Source organism: Mustela nivalis (genome assembly GCF_964662115.1).
Source record: "Mustela nivalis genome assembly, chromosome: 11".
In the NCBI taxonomy this organism is placed as follows: domain Eukaryota; kingdom Metazoa; phylum Chordata; class Mammalia; order Carnivora; family Mustelidae; genus Mustela; species Mustela nivalis.
Window position 1 is genome coordinate 60,179,250 of NC_139030.1, and position 27,766 is coordinate 60,207,015.

Here is a 27,766-nt window from a genome sequence, read left to right on the forward strand (position 1 = left end):
ATTTATTTGACAGAGACAGAGACACAGCAAGAGGGGGAACACATGCAGGGGGAGTGGGAGAGGGAGAAGCAGGCTTCCTGTAGAGCAGGAGCCTGATGCAGGGCTCAATTCCAGGACCCTGGGATCATGACCTGAGCTGAAGGCAGAGGCTTAATGACTCAGCCACCCAGGCGCCCCCAGAAGAAATATTTTAAGAGATATATTGGTTAATCATTTTCCAAATACAATGAAAGACATCAAATTACGAATCATAGAGGCTCAGAGAAGCCCAAGCAGGATAAATATTCCTTTTCCCAAAACCCACACTGTTAGACACATCATATATGAACTGATAAAATTCAGAAGTAAAAGAGTAAATCTTGAAGGCAGTCCAAATAAAATAGACCTATTACAGAGGAATAAAGTTAAGAATTACAGTAGACTTCTTATCAGAAACTGTGCAAACAAGAAAACAGTAAGGTGACCACTTGAAAGAGCAGAAGTGGAAAGTAACCAAGTGTTCTATACGACATGAAGTTATCTTTTATTTTTTATAAAGATTTTATTTATTTATTTATTTATTGAGAGAGAGTGCACAAGTGGGGGAGAGGCAGAGGGAGAGGGAGAAGCAAACTCCCTGCTTTGCAGGGAGTCAGATGTGGGGCTCAATCTTAGGACCTTGAGATCATAACCTAAGGTAAAGGCAGACATTTAACTGATTGAGCCACCCAGGCACCCCTGAAGTTATCTTGTAAAATAAAGGGGTTAGTGACATTTTAAATACATAAAAACTGAGAATTCATTACTTCTTGACCTGTACAGCAAAAAATATTAAAGGAATGTTTTCAGACAGAAAGTGTACAGTATCATAGACTTGAATACACACAGAGAAATATCTCTGAAAATGGCTAAAATGAAGATAAATATAAAATATATTTTCCTTAATTTTAATCACCCTGAAATATCATTGACTTTCTTTTTTCTTTTTTCTTTTTAAGATTTTATTTATTTAATTTGACAGACAGAGATCACAAGTAGACAGAGAGGCAAACAGAGAGAGATGGAGAAGCAGGCTCCCTGCTGAGCAGAGAGCCCGATGTGCAGCTTGATCCCAGGACCCTGGGATCATGACCTGAGCTGAAGGCAGAGGCCCTAACCCACTGAGCCACCCAGGCACCCCTATCATCGACTTTCTTAAGCAAAAATACTAACAGTGCTCTTTGAATGTATAGCATAGATATAGATAAAATATATGACAGCCTTAGCACAAAGGATAAGAAGGAGAAATTGAGAATATACAATTGTTTAGTTTTTTATATTTATGTGAAGGATTATAGTATTACTTGAAGTTATATTATGATTAAAGATGTATAATGTACAATCAAGAACAACCCTTGAACTATTAAGTTATAAATGCATAAATAAGAATATATTAAAGTACATGAAATGAAATAAACATTTTGAATCCAAAAACATGATAAAATAACAAAGGTGTGGGGCACCTGGGTGGCTCAGTCATTAAATGTCTACCTTTGGTAGGGTCATGATCCCAGGGTCTTGGGATGGAGCCCCACATCGGGCTCTCTGCTCAGTGGGAAGGCTGCTTCTCCCTCTCCCACTTCCCCTGCCTGTGTTCCCTCTCTCACTGTATCTCTCTCTGTCAAATAAATAAATAAAATCTTTAAAAACAAATAGCAAACAAATACCAAACAGAGGTGAAGCAAATAGAAAGAAACCAGTAAAATGGCAGATTTTAATTCAGCCATATCAATAATTACATTAAATGTGAGTCATTTAAATATACTAATTTAAAAACAGATTATAGCTCTAACTATATGCTGGCTCTAAGAAACACACTTGCAATATAAGATATACACTTTAACTATAAAGGCACAAATAGACTAAAACTAAAGATAAGAGAAAAAGTTACTGATCATAAGAAACCTGGAGTGACTAGATTAATAACAGATAAAGTAGACTTCAGAAAATAGAATGTTGCTGAGGATATTCCATAATGATACAGGGCTCACTTCACCAAGAACATATGATAATCTTAAATGTTCAGGTACTTAATCATAGAGCTTCAAATGCATGAAACAACGATTGATAGAACTAGAAGTGCAAACAGACAAGTATATATTATATTTTGAGTCTTCGACACTACTCTTTCATAACTGATAGAATAAGTGGGCCAAAAATTAGTAAGGATATATAAGATATGAGAAACACTTTAAATCAACTTGATTAATTGACATTTATGTAACATTCCAACTACAACAGGATATACATTATTTTAAAGCACATGTAGTATGTTAAAATAAACCATAATCTGGGTCATAGAACAAACCTAATACCTATACAAAAATTTAATGTACACAGTGTATTTTCTCTGAACATATTGGAAATAAAGTAGAAATCAGCAGGAACTTATCTGGAAAATCACCAGATATTTCAAAATTAAGCAACAAATGTCTAAATACTCATGGATTAAAGTATTACTTTTAATGAAAGGAAAATGAAACTACAACATAACAAAAATTGTGGAATACATTGAAATCAGTAATTAGAATGAAATTTATAAGAATAGCAAATGAAGTCAAAGCAAATAGATGGAGTTAAATAATAAAGTTAAAAAGAGAAATCAGTGAAGTTGAAAATAAGAAAACATTAAAGAATACCAAGATATTTTTTTAAGATCAATAAAATTAACTCACCTTTAGCTAGATTTACCAAGGAAAAGAGGAACAACCTGAAATAACAATGTCAACAGTCAAAGAGGGGATGTCATTGCACATACTACATATACAAAATTTAAAATTAGGATACCTTTCAAAACATCTTTATGCTCACAGTGAGAAAACTTAGGAAATGAACAAATTCCTTGAAAAGTATAAACCACCAAAGGCTCCTCAAGAAGTAATAAATAACATGGAAAATTTCTGTTAAAGAAGAATCCAATCCCAGATTGGATGGCTTTACTGATGAATTCGGTCAAAAAATTTAGAAAGAGGGGCACCTGGATGGTACAGCTAGTAGAGCAGGTGTCTCCTAATCTCAGGGTCATAAATTCAAGTCCCACATTGGCATATAGATTACTTTAAAAAAATTAGGAAGAAATAATATTTAGTCTACACAAACTCTTTCAGAATATGGAACTGGAGGAGATACTTATCATCTCATTTTATAAGATCAGCATTACCCTGAGACAAAAACTTGAAAAAGGCATCTTAGTGAAAGAAAACTACAGACTAATATTTTTCATGAAGATGCAAAAATCTTTAATAAAATACTATCAAATCAAATCTAAGAGTATAAACAGGATATTATAGGATTATACATCGTGATCAAGTGGAGTTTATTTTGGGGAATGCGAGACTGGCTCAACATTCAAAAATCTAATATTCCAACTTACCATTTCAGCAGACTAAAGAAGAAAAAAAGACATATGATAGTATCAATAGATACATAAAATCCAGATGTCAGTACTTAATATCTTTGATAAAAATTCACTAAACTAAGAATGGAAGTGAACTTTTTTAGCATGATAAAGAGATTCTTCAGAGAACTTACAGCTAACATTACACTTACCTATGAAAGTGGGTGTTTTTCACTACAGGTGAAAACAAGGCAAGTTATCTGTTCTTACCAATTGTTATCAGTGCTGCTTTGAAAGTCCTAGCCAATGCATTAAGATAAATGTATATGGATTGGATAAGAATAAGAATTTTCTCTATTCACAGATTATTTGGTTTTATGTAGAGAAAATGCCAAAGAATTTCCAAAAAAGGAATTAGAACTGAAATTCTAGTTCAAATTCAAGGTTGCAAGATACACATTAATACACAAAATCGATTTTATTTTTATATATAATAGCAACAAAAAATTAGAAATTAGGGAAAAAGGGAGCCATTTACAATAATATCTAAAAACCCATGAAATATGAAGGTGAAAAATCTAACAGGATGTATGGAAGGTCTGTATTGAAAGGAAGGATGTATTGAAAGCTCTAAAACACAATTGAAAAAGTTTAGACAAGACCTGAATAAATGGAACAGTATAATATATTCACAGTATCAAAGTCACAATGTTGTTAATATGGCAGTTATCCCCCAATTTAGTTTATAGAGTTAGTGTGATACCAATCAATGTTCCAGTTAAAATTCCAGCAGGGATTTTTGCAGAATTCACCAAGCTGTTTTTTCAGATTTATGTGGAAAGGTAAAGGAACTAGAAAAACCAAATCAATTTTGAAAAAAAAGATCAAAGTTGTCATATTTACAGTAACTTAAATTTGAAGTCTTATAAATCTCCAAAATTAAGATTGTGTTATTGGTAAAAGGACATGCACATTGACTAATGGAATAGAATAGAGAGAGCAGAAATAGACCAGTACATATATTGCCAATTTTTTTTTTTTTCTAACTAAGGTACAAAGACAATGCTATGGTGAAAGGATAGTCTTTTTAGTCTTTTCAGCAAACGATGATGCAGTGATTAGACATTGATACTCAAAAAAAAAAAAAAAAAGAAAGAAAAGTACCTCAAAACATGTTTTGCCTATGTACAAGAATTAAAATAAATCATAGACTTAGATCATAGACCTGAAAATAAAATCTAAAACTATAAAAAAAAACTTCTTAAAGAAAACATAGAAGAAAATCTTTTGGTCTTGGGTTGAGCAATATTTCTTAAATGTGACCACCAAAAACACAGTCCATAAAGGAAAATATTGATAAATTGGGTTTCATCAAAATTGAACACTTAACATTTTTTTCAAAGATGCTGTTAAGAGAATTGAAAAGAAGCCACAGCCTGGAAGATAGTGTTTGCATGACACATATTTAATAAAACACTTGCATCAGCGTATGTAAAGAATTCTCAAAACTCAATAACAAGAAAACAATCCAATAAGAAGTGGGCAAAAGGGTTGAATAGGTATAAAGAACATATATGAGTGGAAATAAACATACCAAAACTGCCCAGTGTCATTAGTCATTGAGGAAATCCTTCTTAAACCACAGGCAACTTTCCACTGCATATCTATTTGCATGACTAAAACAAACAACAACCAAAAAAGCTCAAGGAAACAAAGATGACAATACCAGTGTTGGTAGTGATGAAGTCCCAGAACCTAAGTCAGGTTCGGTGGGGTGAGGAGGTTCGGAGCTGACGACTAAAGAAAGAATTCTTAAGACGTCATTGGTGCAAAATGGTGGTTTATTAAAGCACGGGGACAGGACCCGTGGGCAGGAAGAGCTGCTGCCCCGGGTTGTGAAGGTGGGCATGTTATATACCCCACGGTTGGGGGGAGGTGGTGAAGGGATGGGAGGTTTCAACAGAGTTCTCACATGTTAGGGAGGGCCTACAAGGTGCCGGGGGGGGGGGGGGTGTCTTTGCCCTTATGGCCTGATCAATGTCGTCTTTAGGTCAGGCATTAACATCAAGATAATTGGGAGATTCTTGGTGGGGCATTATGATCTGGCTATCACTTACATTCCCTTCTACCCCAGTCTCCTCCAGTTTATGGTGGGAGGGGGACATTAGGGCTTCAGGAACCAAGAGTTATTTGCCTCTGGAAATTTGTGCTATTGATAAGGTAACCTCCCTGTTTAGGTCTCTAGGACATCTTGTAGAGCAAGGGAGATTCCTGTTCTGCAGGATTGCGATCCCTGCAAGTTAACTATTTATCGTTTTATGGCAGTCAGGGGTGCCTGAGGAATGCTACACATATGGAGGGGAGCGGGTGAAGAGGGGGTGCAAGGCGCCAGCTTTTGCTTTGTCCTCAGCCAGCCTCCTGCTCCCTCATCAGTAGGAATCCTAAGTAATCAGAATTCTCATCCATTACCAGTGAATATTCAGTAGGATAGCCAGTTTAGACAAAACACTGGCAATTTTATATAGAGTTAAACATACATTTAATATAAAATATAATAATTTCACTCTAGACAGTTAGCAAAGAGAAATAAAACTGATGTCCAGCAAAGATCTGTATGTTAATGTTTATTGCAAGCTTATTCCTAATCGGCAAAAACTGGGGGAAAAAACCCACATGGCTTTTAACTTGTGAATGGATAAACAAACTGTTTTATGTCCATTTAATGAACACTGATGTATGCAACAACATGAATGAAGGCCCTAAGAAGTGAATGAAAGAAACCAGAATCAAAAGGCTGCATTCATTTTGACATTCTGAAGAAGGCAAACATCAGGAACACAAAGTGTCACTGCTTGCCAGGGACGGGAGTTGTCTAAGAGAGCCTGAGAATATCTGGGAAGAGGGGTAATTGAACTCAGTTGTCAAAACCCATAAAACTCTATACTCATAAGAATGAATGTTACTATATATAAATTCAATCTTAATAAGCCTGATCCTCCTCCCCAGATTGGAGAGTATGTACGAGAACTAACGAATCTTGTATAAATCAAGAAGTTAGCCAATAATGTTTCAAATTGGTTAATTAAGAACAGCAGTGTATTTTTAGAGTTAATGTCCTAGAGTGAAAAGAAGTGGGATAGATTCTTTCTTTTAATTCTTCCTATACGAATTTTTTTTTTAACCATATGCACTGATAGGGTTGGTTATAAAAACAAAAACTATTTTAAACTATTTTAAAATTACAAATAATTGACTTGTTTTCCCTATACAAATAAGGGATTTCTGTTAAAATGTTTTTTTTGTGTATCATCTTCAGTCTGATGGCATAAAGTAGAAAGAAATGAAATGAAATTAGGATAAATTAGACTGTGTTTAATTCATTAACCTGGAGTAGTAGTGATTTCCTCTCTGGGCAAAGGAAACTGAAACTAAGGTACATCATCCATATGTAGATAAAGCCCATTGTAAATGCAGCATTCCTCACCTGCTCTTTTAGGTGAAAGCATTTGGTTCGACTTGAAAGGTCATTTATCACCTACAAGGGAGCACTTACTGGCTGCTTGGGCTCTTTTTGTTGGTTTCCTAGAGCCTTAAACTTGCTTATGGAGAATTTTGCTTGCACCAGCAGTCTATACATGGGCTTATTAATGCATTAACAAGCCTCATTTTGCTGAGCTAAATTAGAGGTAACCCTCGTTCAGTACAGTCTCATGCACACAGTGGGCAGTCAGCATTTCTTGATTGTTCTCTACACAGTTAGGGAAAGTCACCATGGGTGTTTTGACCCTCTTCCAAGACAGATTTAAAGATGAGAGGTTAAGATTAGGGAAGGATCATCAGGCTAGCGAGTTCATTGGTTTCCATTTCAGGATCAGGTAAATTTCCAGGGTTGAATAAGAGTCATTGTATAATACTCATGCACCTGAATTTTCAGGGACAATGATGCTTTCAAATATGCTAGCCTATTTTCAGATCACAAATTCCAATTTTTGGTCTGGAAAATAGAGTTGCTGTAAGCTGTGGGGTAACATGGCAGCGGGAATGTGGGTGTTCACCAGACTCCAGCATCAGTGTTCTTTTAAAGACCTATACAGAATTGCTGTCTGAAAATATCACTGTGATTCCCAAAACAAATCTCTGTGAGTAAGACATGATTTTAACAAAATATGATGACTTGGGGCCCCTGGGTGGCTCAGTGGGTTAAAGCCTCTGCCTTCCGCTCACATCATGATCCCAGGGTCCTGGGATCAAGCCCTGCATTAGGCTCTCTGCTCAGCAGGGAGCCTGCTTCCTCCTCTCTTTTTCTCTCTCTCTCTCTCTGCCTGCCTCTCTGCCTACTTGTGATCTTTAGCAAATAAATAAATAAAATCTTTAAATTGTAAAAAAATATGATGACTTTAGTATCATAGTATTAATATGTGTTCTTTGTAGGAGATTAGAGAAAAGCATTGAAAATTATAAAAATCATCTTTAGTTTTTAGTTCAGAGGAAACTACTATTAATATTTCATTGTATTTCCTTCTAATCTTACTTTCTGTGCACATATATATGTAAATTGAAATCATATCCTATATAATTCTACTTTTCATTTAATAGCCACAGTGAGCCATTTCCATTCCCTTTAATTATTATTAAAAACAGGACATTATGCCATCATATGTTTTGTCAAGATTTACTCACCTGTTTTGATTTAGGGATATTTTGATTATTTCCAATTTTTATTTTTGTGAATAATAACTGCAATGGAAATTTAAAATAAATTTTATTTTCCTTTTATTTTATAAAGAGGAAGTGGAAATACAACCACAAAGAATATATTTTTAGGACTCCTAAGACAAGCATTTCAGATTGTATTCCCAAAAGTTTGTACCAAATAATGTTCTACCAACTATGAATAAAGATGAAATTTCACTGATAACCCCTTGCCAATTCTGGGTGTTGTAATTTATGAAATCATTTCTTATTTGGCAAATGGAAGTAATGTATTACCATTTACTCTGTTCATTTTTCCACGGACAACATAGTAACCAATATGAGAATTAACATTCTAGATACTTCCACTCTTTGATCATGCCCAGATGCTAAAGGCTTGTTTTTTTGGTTTTTTGGTTTTTTTTTAAAGATTTTATTTATTTATTTGACAGAGAGAAATCACAAGTAGACGGAGAGGCAGGCAGAGAGAGAGAGAGAGGGAACAGGCTCCCTGCTGAGCAGAGAGCCCGATGCGGGACTCGATCCCAGGACCCTGAGATCATGACCCGAGCCGAAGGCAGAGAGGCTTAACCCACTGAGCCACCCAGGCGCCCCTTGTTTTTTTTTTTTTTTAAAGAAAAATTTTCTATTTGTTTTGGAGCTGCCAATGTTATCACCTTGAAGTGGCAATGTTGCTACCAAAGGGAAGGTTAAAGCCAGGAATGGTTGTCAGAACACTGAGAGTTGGTTTTAGGGAATGTTGAGCTGTCCATATAGCTTATAATTTGTAATAGCAGGAGCTTAATTTTTCGTTTTTGTTTTTAAACATTTGCTGTGCATGAAATGTTTTATCTAAAATATCTCTTAATCACATAAAGCCCTGTGAGATAGGGATTATTATCCATGTTTCAGTAGTGTGTAGTCAGGTTTGGAGAGGTGTTACAACTCTGCAGGCCCTGAGGCTGGACCAGTGGGGACTCTGGATTTCAGCTACAGGTGGAGAGTCCTTGGATACACAGGATCCTTTTCCAACATCTTGCTGAAGTCTTACAACAATAAACTCAAATGAACAGAACTACAAAGATACAGTTTTTTTTTTTGTTGTTGTTTCTTTCTTGTAGTTTTATGTTGTTGTATTGTTTTATACTTGTTTAACATAAGAGAAGCAGCAAAATTGAGGCAAAACAATGTGCCTTAGACTTCTCTTTTGTTCTGGCTACTATGAGTTCTTTGAGACTTCTCTGAGGTCCTCTAATTTCTTTTTCTATTGCTTCACTTTTATGTCTTGAAATATATTAGTATAACTGCAATGAAAACAGTTATTTTATTTAATAATGCTTTGATAAACAAAAGAAAATGTAATTCCAGAGAAAGCTGTATGACTGACCTTCTAAACCAGCTATGATAATCCCAAGAAGTCTGAAATTTAGGTATATATTTTTTAATTACAGATTTAAAAATTTCATTTCCCATTGCTCAGCTCTTCCTCCCAAGTACCTTCTATGGATAGAGGGGCAGGCGATGCTGCCTGTCTGCCTGTCTTACTTATGCTTGTATAATACAAGTTTTCTTACTATCTATGCCAATCCTTTGAGTTTTAGGGTCAGTGTCAGAGAGAGGACCAATTAAGATCAGCCTTTAAAAAAAAAAAAAAAGCTTTCCTTCTAAATTACTTGCCCTCCTTTTCCCCTTTCAACTCTTCACTTACCAATCTATTTTTAGTTAGATCATCTTACTTTGGATAGTTTCCTTTTATTTCTAGATTGAGAATTATCTATTCCTTACCATATCTGATCATATAAATGAATAACTGTAGATCATGATAAAAATTTCTGACAAGTGAACCCCTGAGAACTCAAGGACTTTAACTTTTTAATTTTCTTTTCTACTTTTGTTCTAAACTTCAGATAGTTTTGTCTCTTTTTCACTCTTCATGTTCTTTTAGCCCTATAGTTCGACTATTACCTATTGATTACTTGTTTCTTTACTGATTACCTAATTGCCTCCCTTAATCAAGTCAGAGCTTCCTGGAGCTTTAAAAACTTCTGTTTTTACCATTAACTTTTTGTGTTTTATTTTATCTCTCCAAAATAGATTGACCATGGCACGTGCTCCTGTTTTCCTTACATCACTAAGTTCTTTGTGGTTCTCTCCCATTTGTTTTCTGTCTTTTCTACCTCATGGAGATTGGAAACACAAAGCTAGATTTCTATAAATTAATGGACCCCCAACGTAGGAACTCAAGATTATTGACTTCAGTCCTTATCAGAATGAAACAGTATTTTCCTGAACTATTTTCTTTGTGATCTCTGATTCCAGGACAACTTCTTTGTTCCCTGGGTATCAAACACTCATATCGCTCTTTCTGATACTACATGGCAGCCCTTGATGCATTCATTTCTTTGGATCATACAACTTTAGAACAATTGGTGATCATCAAATTAATTGGACAGATCAGTTGAGGACATAAAAGTCCCAAAGGCCACATTAATAGAATCAGGATTAGAACTTCAGGTCTTCTAACTTGGACCGCAAATGCACTAGACGGGATTAGAACTACTGCACTATTCTTCTCTTTACCCAGGTTCATTTCTCCATGCAAAATGATAGGAATTTTTGCATATCAGTACAAGGTGTTGCTGAAAATTGTATTTTATGAGATTTGGGTCACGGCCGACGCGACAAATCGACCAGGAACGTGAGGTTAAGAGGATGAAGAAAAGAAGTTAAGAGGCAAAGAGATGGGGGCAAGAGGAGCACTGAGGAGGGTCCAACAGTGCTAAGTTTATTCAAAGCATTAAGGCCATATATATAGTGATAGGAGAAACAATACACCTCTGTCCAGTTAAACAACCACAAGTTCCCATAATAAATTTCACATTTAGCTATAAGCAGACCTCCTGACACCAAATGGCTGATGCTAGTACAATTGTTCTGTATTGATACAGCAAACCTGAAAGTAATTTATGAGCAGTATTAGGGCAGCAAGGACCAGTAACGAACTTTTGACCCCAACCGAATTGTTCTCATTTGTTTAGCAAGCGTGTGGGAAGTCACGTAGGTGAGCGCACAACACATAGCACAGACCCTTTCTCAGTGCTACTCAACTTTTCCTGTCCTAAACCTTTTATTAGGTTATTTGGACTTTAAAGGAGGCACAAGTCAGGGTCTGGTTTGGTTCTCGTCTCAAGCCTTATTGTGGCCTCCCACAGATTTGGTTGTAATTAGTCACAATTTCTCATGAGAACAATACTAAAAATGGTATACTCCTGATCAAGAGTTACAATGAAGTAAATCATAGATTTGACAAGCAATATATTGAACACAGGTCTGTAATGATTCAAAAATTATATGTCATCCTCCAAGTCTTGTAAAATAGACCCTAATGTGTAGGCTGATTAAATATAGTGCTAAGCTCTGTGCCCCACTACTGACGGAGGCATTGCCTAGAGTGAACTCGTTGAATTGAGGCCAAAAGATCCGGTAGCTCATTCACTAAACAAGACCCTTATTAGCTAGACCACGGATCTGGGATCTGGACAGATCTTAGGTTTCTTGGTAGCTTGGGATGGGAGGCTGTTATTCATCTTTTTCAGTTTTCCAGAATATCCATACGGAATAAAAATATCACTATAGAATATTGCCTTTTCCATTCTAGAGAACATTCCTATATGGGTTGTGGCCGTTGACTGTGAACAAAACAAAGTACAGGAATAGGTTGGGCACTCCAGATTAACAATTTGTTTTGGAAAAAGACAAAAGAAATGTAACATTATATGAAGTAATTATATTTTTCAGCATTTGAAAATTTAAAAAGGTATCTATGATCTTGGCAAAGTCAGCCTCTAGTTCCTTTATGTTCTTCCTTACTTGGTTGGTATTATTATAACATTTCTTTTTTGAAATGATAATAATGGAAGTTGCTTCCCCTGGTCCCCAGTGCTCTCCCTTGGGGAAGGCAAAAATTTAATGCAACCCTGGTTGCATCCTGAAACTATTTTTGAAATTTAACTGGTTGGTGAAATCCCCAAATCTGGTTACCACTATTAAATATGCTTTTGTGTGAATATCAACAACTATATGGCCAGGAGCTAGGTCTAGAATGCATTCATGCCAGTGCTTGGCTGAAAGCCTGAGGATCCCTGGTAGCCCCAGCAGGGATTGGCAAACAGGTCAGATGAAAAGGAAGCAGAAGCTCTGTGGCTCTCTTTTGGGGAGGACTCTGAGCCTTATCCTGCAACTCCAGGGAAGCAGCTGAGTCCAGGGGCCCTATGAGGCTGTTCCTGGAATACTGATGCCTTTTCGGACTGTGGATGGAATTTCACGTGGGGGTGTGTTTAACAAGAACACATTGGCAAAGTGGGAACAGGTTAAATCCTCTACATTTCAGCGCCACCACAGGAGACATTTCCCGCCATATATTGGTTGAGGGCTGCCTCAGTTTATCCAGGCTGGTGGAGGCTGGCTGGAGGATCTTTGATGACTGCTGAGAGGGTGGGATGGGACTACGGAGGAGGAGATTGGGTTGGGGATAGTGAAGAGCAACTGTGTTCCTCAGGACTCACCTCAAAGAAAATTCCCTGCATGCTCCTGCCCCCTTTCCCCCAGGTTGGATTAAGCAGTTCTCAACCTTTGTTCCCTAACACATTGTGCACACAACACTGACTGTCTTATCATGCTATCATAATGTGCTTTAACTCTATAATTCCTTTAAGGAATGGTCTTTTTTTCTTTTCTTTCCTTAGCTCTTACCATATATTTGACATACAGTAAAAATATTTGTGAAGATGAATTTTATATGTCAACTTGGTTAGGCGATAGTACCTGCATATTTGGTCAAACACCAGTCTGGATGTTGTTGTGAAGGTAGTTTTTAGATGAGTTTAATATTTAAAGCAGTAGACTTTCAGTGAAGCAGATTACCCTCCATAGTTGCGTGGGCCTCATCAAATCAGTTGAAAGCTTTAAGAGAAAACAAACTGAGGTTCCCAGAAGAAGAGAGAATTCTGCCTCCAGTCTTCAGACTTGAACTGCGATATCAACTCTACCCTGGAAATTTTTGAATTGTCAGACTCCTCGGTCCAGTAAGCCAGTTCCTTAAAATAAATTCTCAGTGTTTCTCTCTCTCTCTTCCCGTGTGTGTGTGTGTGTGTGTGTGTGTGTGTGTGTGTATGTGCAGGAATATATACATATATATCCTACTGGTTCTATTTTCTCTGGAGAACCATGGCTAATACAATACTCTTTAAATAATAATTTAAGGAAATTTTTAACATCCAGAAACTTACCATAGAGTAATTCATGTATCACCTGCCAACGAGATTTATTTATTAGAATTATTTATTATTTAACACCACCATCAAATCCACATAAATTTAGGGATTAAGTGTATTAAAAAGTCATAAACTGGATGGGGGATTTCCTAAGCTTGAAAGCAAAGGAAGAAGGTGCCAAGGAAAAGATTGATTGATTGATACTATTTCCATCTGTCACATTAGTTTTTTTGATAGCTAGAGTAAAGCTCCATAGAAAGATATTTAGAGAGGATGTTAACATTAGTCATTTTGGTGATATGGGATTAGGAGTAATTAATTTTATTTTACTTCTTTATATTACATGTATTACTTGACTTCTTTTGACAAGGGCCAAGTTTTTTTGTTTTTTTTTTTCCAAAAACAATGAAGATGGTACATTAGGAAGAAGCAAATAAATGTGAAACTGGGAAAAATTTTATGTAACTGTATGGCAAAGGATTTCTGTTCTTTATAATGAGCTCTTTGAGAAGAAATTTAATACTTATCAAAGAGCTAAATGGCATGGACAAAAAATTCACCCAAGAGGAAATCCAGAGGAAGTATTTGAAAAAGAAAAATTCAACCCCAGTTTTAGGGAAGTGCAAATTAATATAGGTGCAACACCCATCCATCATTTTATTAAGATTTTAGTGAGAATATCTAATGCTGATAAATGGGTTCTTTCATATAGGGCCAATGGAAATCTTAATTGGTACAACTTTTCTGGAAAACTATTTGACAGTGTCTATTGAGAAAGTCTGGTGTTGTGATTCCACTTCTGGGACTCTAGCCTAGGAAACTAAATTTGGTTAAAGATTAATCCACAGAAATATTCAACACAGTGTTATTTAATTGCAAAAATTGGAAACTTTTAAAAAGCCTGCCATACCTAAATGTTCTATAGCAAATATACTTCAAGATGAGCTTAAAAAAAAAAAAAAGATTTATACTGAGTGAATCAGGAACCATAAACTCTATAAAAGATTCTCATTGTACTTATGACTGATAATTTACCCATTTATTTAGTCATTTATCCAATAAACATTTTTCAAATTCTACTTAACAAAATGGAAGCAAGAGAAATGCCTAAAAACAAGTAAATGCTGGATGTCATTCATTTACACTAATAGAGGGTCTATAAATGCCATTAAGTGACTATAAACAGGTGATTATAAAAGCTCATGATATAATACTGACAACATAAAAAGGAAGAACATAAAGTTGTGTTTATAGGTAGAAACCTATATAGAAAAAAAGACTGGAAGATAATATACCACAGTGAGAATAGTTACAGGGTTGTGAGTCTTTTCATGTGTTTGATCATTTTCCATTCTTCCATATAGTGTTTTAAAAGATTTTATTTATTTATTTGACAAAGAGTGTGAGCAAGAGAGGGAACACAAGCAGGGAGAGTGGGAGAGGGAGAAGCAGACTCCCCGCTGGGCAGGGATCCTGATGTGTGGCTCATTCCCAGGACCCTGGGATCATGACCTGAGCCAAAGGCAGATGCTTAAAGACTGAGCCACCTCGGTGCCCCCATATAGTTTTTTTTTTTTTTTTAAATACGTTTTAATTTAATACACGTTTCTTGGTTTTTTAATTATCTGCCATACCCTATTGTAGGTATTTGGGATGTGATGATAGATGAGGCAGAAAGCGTCCCTGCCTTCATGTACTTTTCATTCTAGTGGAACTGATACAATAAATTAGCTAACTGCAGATAGCAGTATATAATGGAAAGGATGGGGAGAAGATCACTTATGGTGAGGAGTCTGAAGATTTCCCTGCAGTGGTGACATTTGAGCTAAGGCCCAAAAATTAGAAGGAGAGGAAGCACACTCCAGACAAAGGGAGCAGCCAGGGGGGTCGGGGTGGGGGAGAGAAAAGAAAAAACCGTTAGGTGGGAAAAAACTTATCTAGAGCTCTGAAAAGGAGACCAGTCAGTATGTCTGGAGGGCTGTGTGATAAGAAATGAGGTTTGAGAAGTGTGAAGGAGTTTGAGGAGTTCATTATAGATCCTGGATATCAACCTTTTGTCTGTACTGTTATTTGCAAATATCTTCTCCCATTCCATGGGTTGCCTCTTTGTTGTTTTGACTGTTTCCTTTGCTGTGCAGAAGCTTTTGATTTTGATGAAGTCCCAAAAGTTTATTTTCACTTTTGTTTCCTTTGCCTTTGGAGACATATCTTGAAAGAAGTTGCTGTGGCTGATATCGAAGAGATTACTGCCTATGTTCTCCTCTATGATTCTGATGGATTCCTGTCTTACATTGAGGTCTTTTATCCATTTTGAGTTTATCTTTGTGTACAGTGTAAGAGAATGGTCTTCTACATATAGCTGTCCAGTTTTCCCAGCACCATTTATTGAAGAGACTGTCTTTTTTCCACTGTATATTTTTTCTTGTTTTGTCAAAGATTATTTGACCATAGAGTTGAGGGTCCATATCTGGACTCTCAACTCTGTTCCACTGGCTTATGTGTCTGTTTTTATGACAGTACCATGCTTTCTTGGTGATCACAGCTTTGTAATAAAGCTTTAAATCAGGTAACGTGATGCCCCCAGTTTTATTTTTGTTTTTTAACATTTCCTTAGCGATTCGGGGTCTCTTCTGATTCCATACAAATTTTTGGATTATTTGCTCTAGCTCTTTGAAGAATACTGGTGGAATTTTGAATGGAATGGCATTAAAAGTATAGATTGCTCTAGGCAGTATAGACATTTTAACAATGTTTATTCTTCCAATCCAAGAACATGGAATGGTCTTCCATCTTTTTGTGTCTTCTTCAATTTCTTTCATGAGTGTTCTGTAGTTCCTCAAGTACAGATCCTTTACCTCTTTGGTTAGGTTTATTCCCAGGTATCTTATGGTTCTTAGTGCTATAGTAAATGGAATTGATTCTCTAATTTCCCTTTCTGTATTTTCATTGTTAGTGTATAAGAAAGCCACTGATTTCTGCACATTGACTTTGTATCCTGCCCTGTTGCTGAACTGCTGTATGAGTTCTAGTAGTTTGGGGGTGGAGTCATCAAAATCAAAAGCTTCTGCACAGCAAAGGAAAGAGTCAAAAAAACAAAGAGGCAACCCACAGAATGGGAGAAGATATTTGCAAATGACAGTACAGACAAAAGGTTGATATCTAGGATCTATAATGAACTCCTCAAACTCAACACACACAAAACAGGCAATCATTTAAAAAAAAAATGGGCAGAAGATATGAACAGATACTTCTCCAATCAAGACATACAAATGGCTATCAGACACATGAAAAAATGTTCATCATCACTAGCCCTCAGGGAGATTCAAATTAAAACCACATTGAGATATCACCTTACACCAGTTAGAATGGCCAAAATTAACAAGACAGGAAACAACATGTGTTGAAGGGGATGTGGAGAAAGGGGAACCCTCTTCCACTGTTGGTGGGAATGCAAGTTGGTGCAACCTCTTTGGAGAACAGTGTGGAGATTCCTCAAGAAATTAAAAATAGAACTTCCCTATGACCCTGCAATTGCACTCCTGGGTATTTACGCCAAAGATACAGATGTAGTGAAAAGAAGGGCCATCTGTACCCCAATGTTTATATTGGACTGTGGCAATGGCCACAGTCACCAAACTATGGAAAGAACCAAGATGCCCTTCAATGGATGAATGGATAAGGAAGATGTGGTCCATATACACTATGGAGTATTATGCCTCCATCAGAAAGGATGAATACCCAACTTTTGTAGCAACATGGACGGGACTGGAAGAGATTATGCTGAGTGAAATAAGTCAAGCAGAGAGAGTCAATTATCATATGGTTTCACTTATTTGTGGAGCATAACAAATAACACGGAGGACATGGGGAGATAGAGAGGAGAAGGGAGTTGGGGGAAACTGGAAGGGGAGGTGAACCATGAGAGACTATGGACTCAAAAACAATCTGAGGGTTTTGAAGGGGTGGGGGGTGGGAGGTTGGTGTACCAGGTGGTGGGTATTATAGAGGGCACGGATTGCATGGAGCACTGAGTGTGGTGAAAAAATAATGAATACTGTTATGCCAAAAATAAATAAATTAATTTAAAAAAAAGGTTAATTAAAAAAAAAAAAAAAAGAAGTGGGAAGGACCCAAGTTGGAGCGACTAGCTTATGAGGTCACAAATAATGGCCATGGATTTGTTTTATTCCAGATGTACTTAGATTCCATTGAATATAGCTCTCTTCTTAACTAGAAGACAAATAAAAAAAAATCCCAAGACTGAGAGAACAGTTTGATGAGAAGCCATTTAGGCTGGCAGCCCAAGAATAGAACTTCTTAAATTAAAGGAGAATGACATGGGAGGTGACAGAGGAAATGTGTCTCGTGATTAGGAACACCTTCTTCGACATGATGTTTTGATACGAGAGATCCCAAGTGAGGTCCTTTTCTTCTGTCCATGGCTACCAAGTCTAAAGCTGGCCAGAGAGCTGCAGGAAGTGTGCCCTCTCTAAGGAAACAAGCATATACTTTAAGAGATGTCACGCTAGTCCCAAAAGCAGTCATCATGAAACTGCCACCCCTACCAGCCTGTTGCCAACGACTGCCTTGACTTCCAGAGGCAGAAAGGACAAGGCTGTCCTCTCCCCAGCTCAGAATTCTGCATTTTCATGCTGTCACAGGGATATTTTAAGAGAATCCGCACAAATAATACCATCATCCCCCCTTTTTAGATTAGTTTAGATTAGTTTTTTAGATTCGATTAATTTAGATTAGATAACCTTTATGTGTCGTCATAGTTTTGTATCATACTGCATGAGCTTAGGGGCTAATGTTATTAGTGGTAATTTTGGAAAAGCCCTTCTTTGACAAATGAACTTTTCAGTAACTATGTGGAGAAACGAAAATGTTAAACTGATCATTTTTCTCTGTTAAGTTTTTGAATTGCACAAATAGTTTTTTGAGATTATGCCATAGGACATGTCCTTTCTGTATCTGGTCCCCATTTTGAGGCTATAAGTAAAGAAATAACTTAATCCTGGCCAGCTTTAAACTTTACTCTTTTTGTCAGCCATTTAAACATTATTGGGAAATGTTTTCACTTCTATTTAGTAGAGTCAGATTTTTCTATGTTGTGGTACTCTTGAATAGCTTTTGGTCTCATGTGCCATTTCTGTGTTGGTGTATATATCTGTGATTGAAGCATTAGGCAAGACTTTAAGTGTCTGGCCCAATTCAGAGAGGTGATGAACTTCCCCTCTCTCCCTAAAAATATTGTGCCAATATTGGAAAAAGCTTTAGATTCTCATATGATACAGGACACGGTTAATAATCTTCAATGTTAACTGGAGAAATTTTGTTGGATTATAAACTAGTAGGAGCCATCCATCCACTAAAATATCATTTTGGGAATTTGGGGGTATAAACCTATCCTTTGGGTGCTCTCTCTTTTTATTTATCATACCTAAGGTAACCCCTGTAGTTAGTTGTACTGAGTATTGGGACATGGGCTCAGAGGAGGAAAAGACTATAAAACTGGGGTCTTTAAAAATCTTTTTATCTGCTTCCTGACCTTATATTTCAGGTGAGGCATCTATAATGCAGAGACATTGTAGTGTTGGGTGGTTTGCGGTGGACATGGGCTGACACGTCTGGTTTCATCTAGTGTTGCCTGTGGAATGAGGGCATTCAAAATGGCTAGTCCTATTATTCAAAATGTGCTGGACTCTTCGTAATTTGAGCCCTGCAGCTGGAAGTGGAAACAATTCTCTTGGATGGAATCCCTCCCGTGAGAGTGGTTCCTTTCTGAATGTCCTTGGATCAGCCTGGTAAATAGAATTTCTAAAAGTTGTATCTCTTTTGAAAACTCCTTTGGCCAAAAAGTTTACCTTTATTTTGTCCCTATTTTAGTAATTCTGCTTTCTTTTTCTATCATATTTTTCCCTAACATGAAGGAAGAGAAATGATTTGAAATGACCCCATGACAAGAAAATCAAATGTTGAAAAGGAATAGAAGGGAAGCTAGGTCTTTGCCTGATTTCTTTTGACCTCTCTCTGGCTTTCCTTTACACACACTAGTGCTAGTTGTCCTGGTGTTCTTTTTATATTCAGCACATGGATGAGCTTGAATTGTTCCTTTGTTAACTCAGAAGTCTGCAAATGATGAAAAGATTATATATTCAGCAGGTCAAATTGGAGACAGTTTTCTGAATTTAAAAAAAAAAAAAATCTGTTCAATAGCCTGCTCTAAAATTAGGGAAATTGAATCAACTGATGTCTGGAGAAGAGAAAAAGTAGTGTGTCAGAAATTTGTGTAAGACACTGGTCAATCGATATTTTACATATAAAATGTAGGCGACTGATTTATTGCAAGTAGTATCTAATTCAAAACAACTAATATTTCCCAAGCAAATGGTTGGCTTTTTAACTCTTGTTAGCACATAAATACAAATTAATAAACTTGGTTATTTTTCTGCTGTCTGATGGATTTTACATTTCTGGACACCAGGGTTTGCTTGCCATCACATGAAAATATGGATGAAAATTTATTTTCTGGTTGATTAAGAATGTGCACATCCTTTGGTTTCATGTGGGTAACAGATGTCTTATGAGTAACAGATGTCTTGGCTTTTACACACTAATTGGCAAAAAGGGGGAAAAGGGGCTAATTAAAAGGGTGGGAGGAGATACAAGAAAAGTGCAATCTTTCTTGTGGGGAAACTCTAATAGACCTCCTTATTCTGGGTAATTACCTCCTTCTTCAACTTCATTTGCTATCCCTTTCCATATGACTCAAGTACATTATAATGGGAAAGTACAAAATAAAGAAACATAAGGCTGGACTACTGTCTGCTAACAGCCAGATTTATCCTGTCATGGAATATTCTAGTATAATTGACTCAATTAACATCAGTCTTTTAAAAAACAAAATATGAAAGCATAAGTCTAATCACTAAGGGCAACTTATGTTTTAATTGGCAGCACAAGGGTTCTATGTTGAGGGTGGTTGATATAAATATAATTTAATTATATACCAAATGTGACCATATAGTGGTTTGATGGGAAGTGAAAAATGCAAGACTGAATATGTTGCATGTTAGCTATACATCTTAGGTTCCTTTTAGTTTGCTGTTTGTTCTCCAGCAGGGCTATAGTACTGACAGTTGACCTGGAATAAATGGGAACATTTAGCAGATGTTTGAAGCTATTATCAACATATTCTCAGTTTTGTCACTGTTTTCCATTGTGTACCATGCAAAGCAAGGTGGCATTTACTGTGCCTTAACTATGTCACCTCGGTCTGAATTAATCTTCTGATTTGTATCTTTTACTTAAAACTGAAGGAAATCTTTATAGCTTATTAAACATTCAGTGAGTATCCACATTATTCCTTGGTAAGAGCTATTAATTATGTAGTCATTTTTATAAGGAGCTAGTAATATTTCCAAGAAAAGGTATCAGGTTAGACACTTAGACGTTCACACTTAATACACAACTTAGACAACCTGAAAGGTAAGGTTATTTACGTAGATGCACACACATGGTAATTTACTTTTATTTAACTACCTGTCTTCTCAGAAAATAAGTAGGTTTTTAAAAATATCAACTGTGTTTTGAAAGATAATTAGGATAATACAGATCAAAATCTCAATTGTCAATTATTAACTTATTTCTGCTGTATTAGAATTATATTTTATTCAATTGCTGGAAACTGGTGAGATAGGAAAATGTTTTATGGACTTGTCTTTTAAAAAATAATATTTTATATATATATATATATATATATATCAGTTTTGGTAGGGTAGAAACAACATTGCTTGAGTAGTCTTTTAGCTTCTACATTAATTCAGTCACTTGATTTTTTTTTTTTTTTGAGCATTATTTCATTATCTATAGAACGGAGATAGGGACACCTAACTCCCACACTGGCACTGGGAATTATACATAAGTAATGATAAATATACATGAAACTAACATATGTTTAACTGTTGAGTGCTTTATGCTTGTCTTCCTTCAGTGGACCCATATTCCATAGTTAGTTGCCTTGATTTCTAAGCTAGCTTCTCTTGGAAATAGAAAATTTATGGAGACTTTGATGAGGAGTCTAGTAACAACTGGTTTGAGACTGTGTGTCAGAAGACTTATTCTTCCCAACTTCAGCCCCTTAAAATATGAGGGTAAAGAATAACCACAGTGGATTACGTTTCTTCAATGTCAAAGGCTTTCTATATTTTGTAATTGTAAATTTTCATGAGTTATAAAATCATAGACTATTAAATGGTGGCACTCTATGAGGTTTCAGGATTTGGGGATCCACTGACCTGACCCTGGTTTATTTCCCATTTCCAGAAGAAGCCACGGAGCCCCTGTAAGGTTAAATGTCTTCTCTAAAGTCAATGAGCAAGTTAGTGACAGAGGTAGGACTGAGACCTTCTTTTCCTGGTCCTTATTTAGACCGTGGCCAGATGCCACCCTGCTGTGTGACTATCTAGGTTCTAAACTGGTCTGTTAAAAGAAGGTGAGCACTCAACTCACTCCACAGGTAGAAAGGGATGCATTTCTTTGTTATGCTTATGTTGGACAGTGCCCCTTGGTCATTGTGTTACTGGGTCCCAGCATTTCACCGGGAGCTGTTGATTTAGGAATAGGCCAGTTGAGTTTAAAAAGGTGGGACTTAGACCATGGCTAAGAAAATTGTTTTAAAATACAGTAGCAACTGAATAAATTCACAAAAATACAAGCAATAATAAATGAAGATTGGGCCACCGATTTAATAAAACTGGTGACTGAGGGGTAACAGAGAGCAGGAGCATATATTTATCCAGTGCTGTTCATTTAAACCCTTCCTCAATTTTCATTAAGATTGAATTCTTCTATTCAAGTATTAGGAAATGAATTTGCATGATATCTTACCATCTGTATATCTATATATCTATATCTATATATCTATGTCTTAAAGCTTTCCGCCTTACACGTTCCAGGATTGAAGTGTGTATGTCTTCTGTGTGACTCTTCAAACTTTACCTGCCAAACTGAAGGAGCATGCTGGGCTTCAGTTATGTTGGCCAATGGAAAAGAGCAGGTGATCAAGTCCTGTGTCTCTCTCCCAGAACTGAATGCTCAAGTCTTCTGCCATAGTTCCAACAATGTTACCAAAACCGAATGCTGCTTCACAGACTTTTGCAACAACATAACACTGCACCTTCCAATGGGTAAGGCATTCCTCTTTGTTCTTCCACATTTAATTGTGCTAGGGGGAAATTATATAAGCATGCTAGAAATCAAGGTGTTGGTTGTTACTGTACATAGGAAAATCCATTTTACAGTTCTCTCCGTTTTTTTGCCTGGTGGCATTCTCTAGAGCCTCGGTGAGGCTGATTTTTTGTTTTAATCGCACAGGATTGTCAAAACATTGACAACCGGATAATAATTGTGAAGACATTTGTCCATGTGAATTGTATTTTTTGAAGTGATTAATGGACCCAGAGTAAAATGCCAATTTGTATGGATTCTTGTAAAGGAAAGAAATTGAAATGTATACCAAGGGGGAGGGGGAAGAGACTAAAGAGCAGAACTAAAAATAGTAGATTGCCACTTTTATGGAGACAAAATCTTTTTTTCATGGGCACCTTCTGGATAACTTCTTTGCCTCCCTGTGCAAGCCCTCAGGAGCAGAAAGATGGAAAATGGGGTGTAACTCTTCATTATTGTGCAGATAAATTCCTGCCTTGCCCCCAATATCATGGTGTTTTATCCTAATTTACAAGACACTGAAAAGCTTAATCTCATTTTTTTATCGGTAATTTGGAATCTGAAACTTAGGGGGATGTTAAGGAGCAAGTAATTAAATCACAATCTGATTTATGACAGGAAACATTCTGTAGTGAATTTTCTTTAATGTGTATTAATTTAGTAATAATTCAGTGCTTATTGCTATGTTACTATCTGCACACTGATACATAGTCTTCCTTACAAAGTAACATTTTAAGTTAGTGTTATCATCTCAGCTGCTCCCCTATCACCATATCAATATTCTACTGTAGTACTTTTTAACCTATTATCTTTTCTGTAAATTCACTGTCCCCCTTTTTTCTGAAGAACATTTATTTTATGCAGAAACTGGGCATCACTACTACAAATGAAAAACCAGTTTATTTACCGTAAGTAGAAGATGACTGTGTGCTTAAACAAACATAGCTACTGCATTCCAGTTAAGTATTTTATATTTTCTTTTTGTTTAAAAGACAGAAGAATGTGATGTTTAAGACATACTAGCAGAAAATAAGGCTTTTTGGTTATCAGAGAAACTAAGAGAATTAGAAAAATAATTATTATGTAATTCAATGTTATTTAAATCATGTTTGTTGACCATTCCAAATTATCTCAGGAACACTTAAAATCATTTTATGTGTCACCACTGAGACTTGTCCCAATCTTTGGGACATTAAACTACCCACTGCAAACTCAGAAGTCATATCTGGCATATTTCATCCCCCAAGGTTACTTGCAGTTATGGATGTTAGACCATACTTAGACTCTGTGTCTCAGATTCCATAGGCTTCCTTGGTTTGGTGCTGATCTGGCATTTATTCTGGATACTGTATTTTCTCCCATGGTTATCCGAGATACCCTGAAGTGAAGCCTCTCTGCATCTGATATTGGTCTTCCCATGACCAAGATCCAAAAATTAAGGAGGGGGACATAAGTCTGCCTTAGCCTGTGGCCATGACATCTTTGAGGTGGTTTCCCACACGCTGCCAGTCAGTATAGACACAAGATAGTACTTTGACAGCAACAAAACGTCTTGGAGGGCAAAATGGTTCATATACAGTTGGGCAAATTAAAGATACTTAGTGCAGCTAGATGGTGGGTCCTTTCCAGCCTAACTATACACTCTGAGAAGCTTATATTCTACCCTGAAGTCCACGTAGGAACCAGTCTTTTTTTAAAATCAATTTTATTGAGGTGTAATTTAGCTATAATAAAATGCACACATTTTGAGTATATGGTTTGATAATTTTTGGCACACACATACTCGGTACAACCACCACCACTTTTCCATTGCCTCGTAATGTTCTCCTCAATCTATCCCCAGTTTGACCAGAGCTCAACCGATCTATTTTTCTGTTACTGTGGACTAGATTTACTTTCACACCATGGAGTTCTTATGGAAGATGTTATTTTACATTTGACTTCTTCCAGTCAGGGTTTTTTGAGATTTATGCATGTTGTGGGTGTGTAGTAGTATATCCATATAATGGTAGTATCCATATAATGGTAGTATCCATTATATGGATATACTACAGCTGTTGCTGGTACCCATTCACCCACTGATGAGTCCTCACCTTGTTTCTATGTGGGGGCTCTTAACAAAGGTGCCATGACTGTCTATGTACAAGTTTTTGGATATATGTTTGTGTGTGTGTGTGTGTGTGTGTGTAAGAAAAATACCCAAGAGTGGAATTATAGGATCATATGCTAAGTACCTATTTGTTTTATAAATATAATCTCCCAAGTAATTTTCAAACTGTACTGTTTTATATCCCCAACAGAAATGTATGATAGTCCCAGTTGGTCCATACTTTTATAGTCACCTGGTATAATCAGGTTTTTTTTTTAATTGTAGCCGTTCAAGTGATTGTGTAATGGTATTTCATTATGGTTTTAGTTTGCGCTTCCTTGATGACTAATGATGTCCATTTATTTTTATGTGCATATTGGGCAGTGGTGTGTCTTGCTTTGTAAAGTGTCAAATCTTTTCACATTAAAAAAGTTGAATTTAAAACTTCTTTATGTATTCTGAAGACAAGCCTTATCAGGCATGTGTATTATAATTTCTCCCACTCTGTGGATTGCCATTTTGTTTTCTTGAATGTGTCTTTTGCAGAGTACATTAAAATTTGTGAAGTATGTATTTTTATTATGTTTTTCCCATGTGTCCTGTCTTAACTGAGGAAGTCTTTATCTACAAAGGCCATAAATACTCTTTTATATTTTCTCCCAGAAATTTTAACATTTCAGCATTTCCATTTAGACCTATATTCAGTTTAAACTTAATTTTTGTTACTATGTGAGGTTTAGGTGAAATTTTATTTTGTGGATCTGAAGTTGTTTCAACATCATTTGTTGAAAAATCTATCCTTTCAATTATCATACCACTTTGTTTGAACGCAAAGTGACCAAAAATATGTGTGTGTATATTTCTGACCTCATAATTCTTTTCAAGTGTTCTGTATGTCTATAAATGTCACTATCCAACTTTCTTTATTATTGTAGCTTTATAGTAAGTATTAAAATCAGGTCGTGTGACCTCTCCAACTTTGTTCTTTTTTAAAATTGTTTTGATTATTGTGAGGCCTTTGCATTTTTATTTAAATTCTAGAATTAGTTCAGCAGTTTTTACAAAAACCTGAGATTTTTTTTGAGATTTTTATTAGATTGAGTTGAATATATAAACTATTTGAAGAAAATCGTCATTTTAACATTTTAGTGTAGAATATAGCATGTTTTCCCACTTATTTTTCTTCAGTTCCTCTTAGCAATGTTTTATAGTTGTGAGAGAACAGGTTTCATATATATTTCCTGGAATGTTTCTCTAAATATTACCTGTTTTGGGGTATTGTGAATGGTATTTTTAATTGGTCAACATTAATTGTCAGTATATGAAAATAAAATCAATTTTGTATAGTGACCTTATTTCCTACAAGCTTGCCAAAATGAATTTATTAGTTCTGGTAGCTCTTTTAAAATTTGTCATTTTCTATATATATGTGAATACAGGCTATTTTACGTCTTCTATTCTGGTCTGTATGTGTTTTATTTCTTCTTCTTGCTTTTTGCACTGGCTGGGATTGCTAATACGATGATGAGTAGGAGTGGTAAGAGTGAAGATCCTTGCCTTTTTCCTGGTCCAAGGAGTGAGTGAATGCACTCCCTCTTTTACCATTAAGTATGATTTTAACTCTAGTTTTTTGTAGATTCCTGGTATCAATTGATGAGATTTGCTTTTATTCCTAGTTGGGGGGGAGGGTTTTTTTTAATCCTATATGAATATTAAATTTTTAAAGTATTTTCATGAATGTATTGAGATTATAGAATGCTTTTTCTTCTTCAGTCTATTGATATGATAGATTACAGACATTGGTTTCCAAATATTACTTATAACAGGGAAGATATGTATTGTCTCATCAGTAATTAGTATGTCTGCAAAAAATGCTATGGGACATTGAATTCAAATGTCTTTACTTGAACTAAGAATTTTTGTCCTTTAGTGACATTGTGTGGTCAGCTGACATGAAATTGAACAGGATTGCATGTGTAGTCATTTTGTGTCGGGTTGTTCTGTCTGTGAGGCAGCGCTTAATGGTTATTAGCTGTATTTGGAAGAGCAGCTGTTTGGGAAGGAACTTCCAGGCTGAGCACTGACACAGTCGGTGCCAAGAACTCCACTGTTTTTGTGGCATCAGTGAGTGTGATCGCTATCCATTCCCTGCTCTGCCTAGAGGAGATTTATTCATTTCAAGTGTGGTTACATATATATATGAAATCTATAAAAGCACTCTGCTGAGTAAGCAGTGTGACATGTCTACAGTGTTAATGCTCTGCAATCACAATGATGGGCAGAATAGAGAAGAAAAAGGGAGGAAAGTCACCAGAAGAGACTGGAGAAAATCTGGACTTCCCCTTTTGGTTCCTCTGAAAGCCAAGTAGACCCTTGGCTCTTTGGTTTTTTCACCCACCACCCCAGACTGTGGGGCCATGTCTGGGTAGTGACTTGATGGAAGTGGAGTAACCAAGGCTTGGGATGTGTTAGCTGACCCTCTTTGGTTCATAAGTCCTACGTGTAATGATTGGGCTCTTGCTTTGTTTCTTTGTGACAGAATTCCTACCTTGAGTGCAGCTTGGGACTTTTTCTCTCCCTTCCTCTCTCTGCTAGTGCAATTGTAACTCAGCAGTTGGAAACTGTAGGCCCTCCCTCTTTCCCTCCTATAAATTCTTTTAAGTGTTTGGCTGTAATTCCTAAAGACTTAGACTAGTGGCTTTTATACAGATTTCCACTGAGACACACAGAAGAAGTACATTTTATACAATATCCCTCAACCTGCATGCATGCACAACTGAAATAATTGAATTTTTACAAAATATTCATACCCTTTAAATGTGCGAGGCACCATATGAATTTTCCTTAATTAGGAATGCTGATTAGACCCCATTAATAGGTTGTTCACAGTTTGAGAAACCCTACTTTAGTTGATATTTAAAATGTGGTAATTTAAAATGGAGCAAGGACACTTATTATTTTAATTTACTGCACAAAACTCTGGTAAGAATCTAGTTACCATTTTAATCTGAAATGTTTTCTTTCTAAATGAACTTTAAAACCTTTTACCCATTCAGTTTTAATATTAAGTTGCATTAGATTTAAGTTGAATTAGTTCAGATATTTGTAAGCAAGATTTGATTTAGA

At 36.2% G+C, this 27,766-nt stretch overlaps 1 protein-coding gene across 1 annotated transcript in view; it reads left to right on the plus strand.

Moving 5' to 3' along the window:
- Nucleotides 1-27,766, plus strand: part of ACVR1C (activin A receptor type 1C) — a 75,515-nt gene that overhangs the window by 11,913 nt on the left and 35,836 nt on the right. Inside the window, exon 2 of the mRNA XM_082690943.1 lies at nt 22,281-22,511. Within this exon, the coding sequence (XP_082547069.1) occupies nt 22,281-22,511 (231 nt within the window). The remainder of the gene's footprint in view (nt 1-22,280; nt 22,512-27,766) is intronic.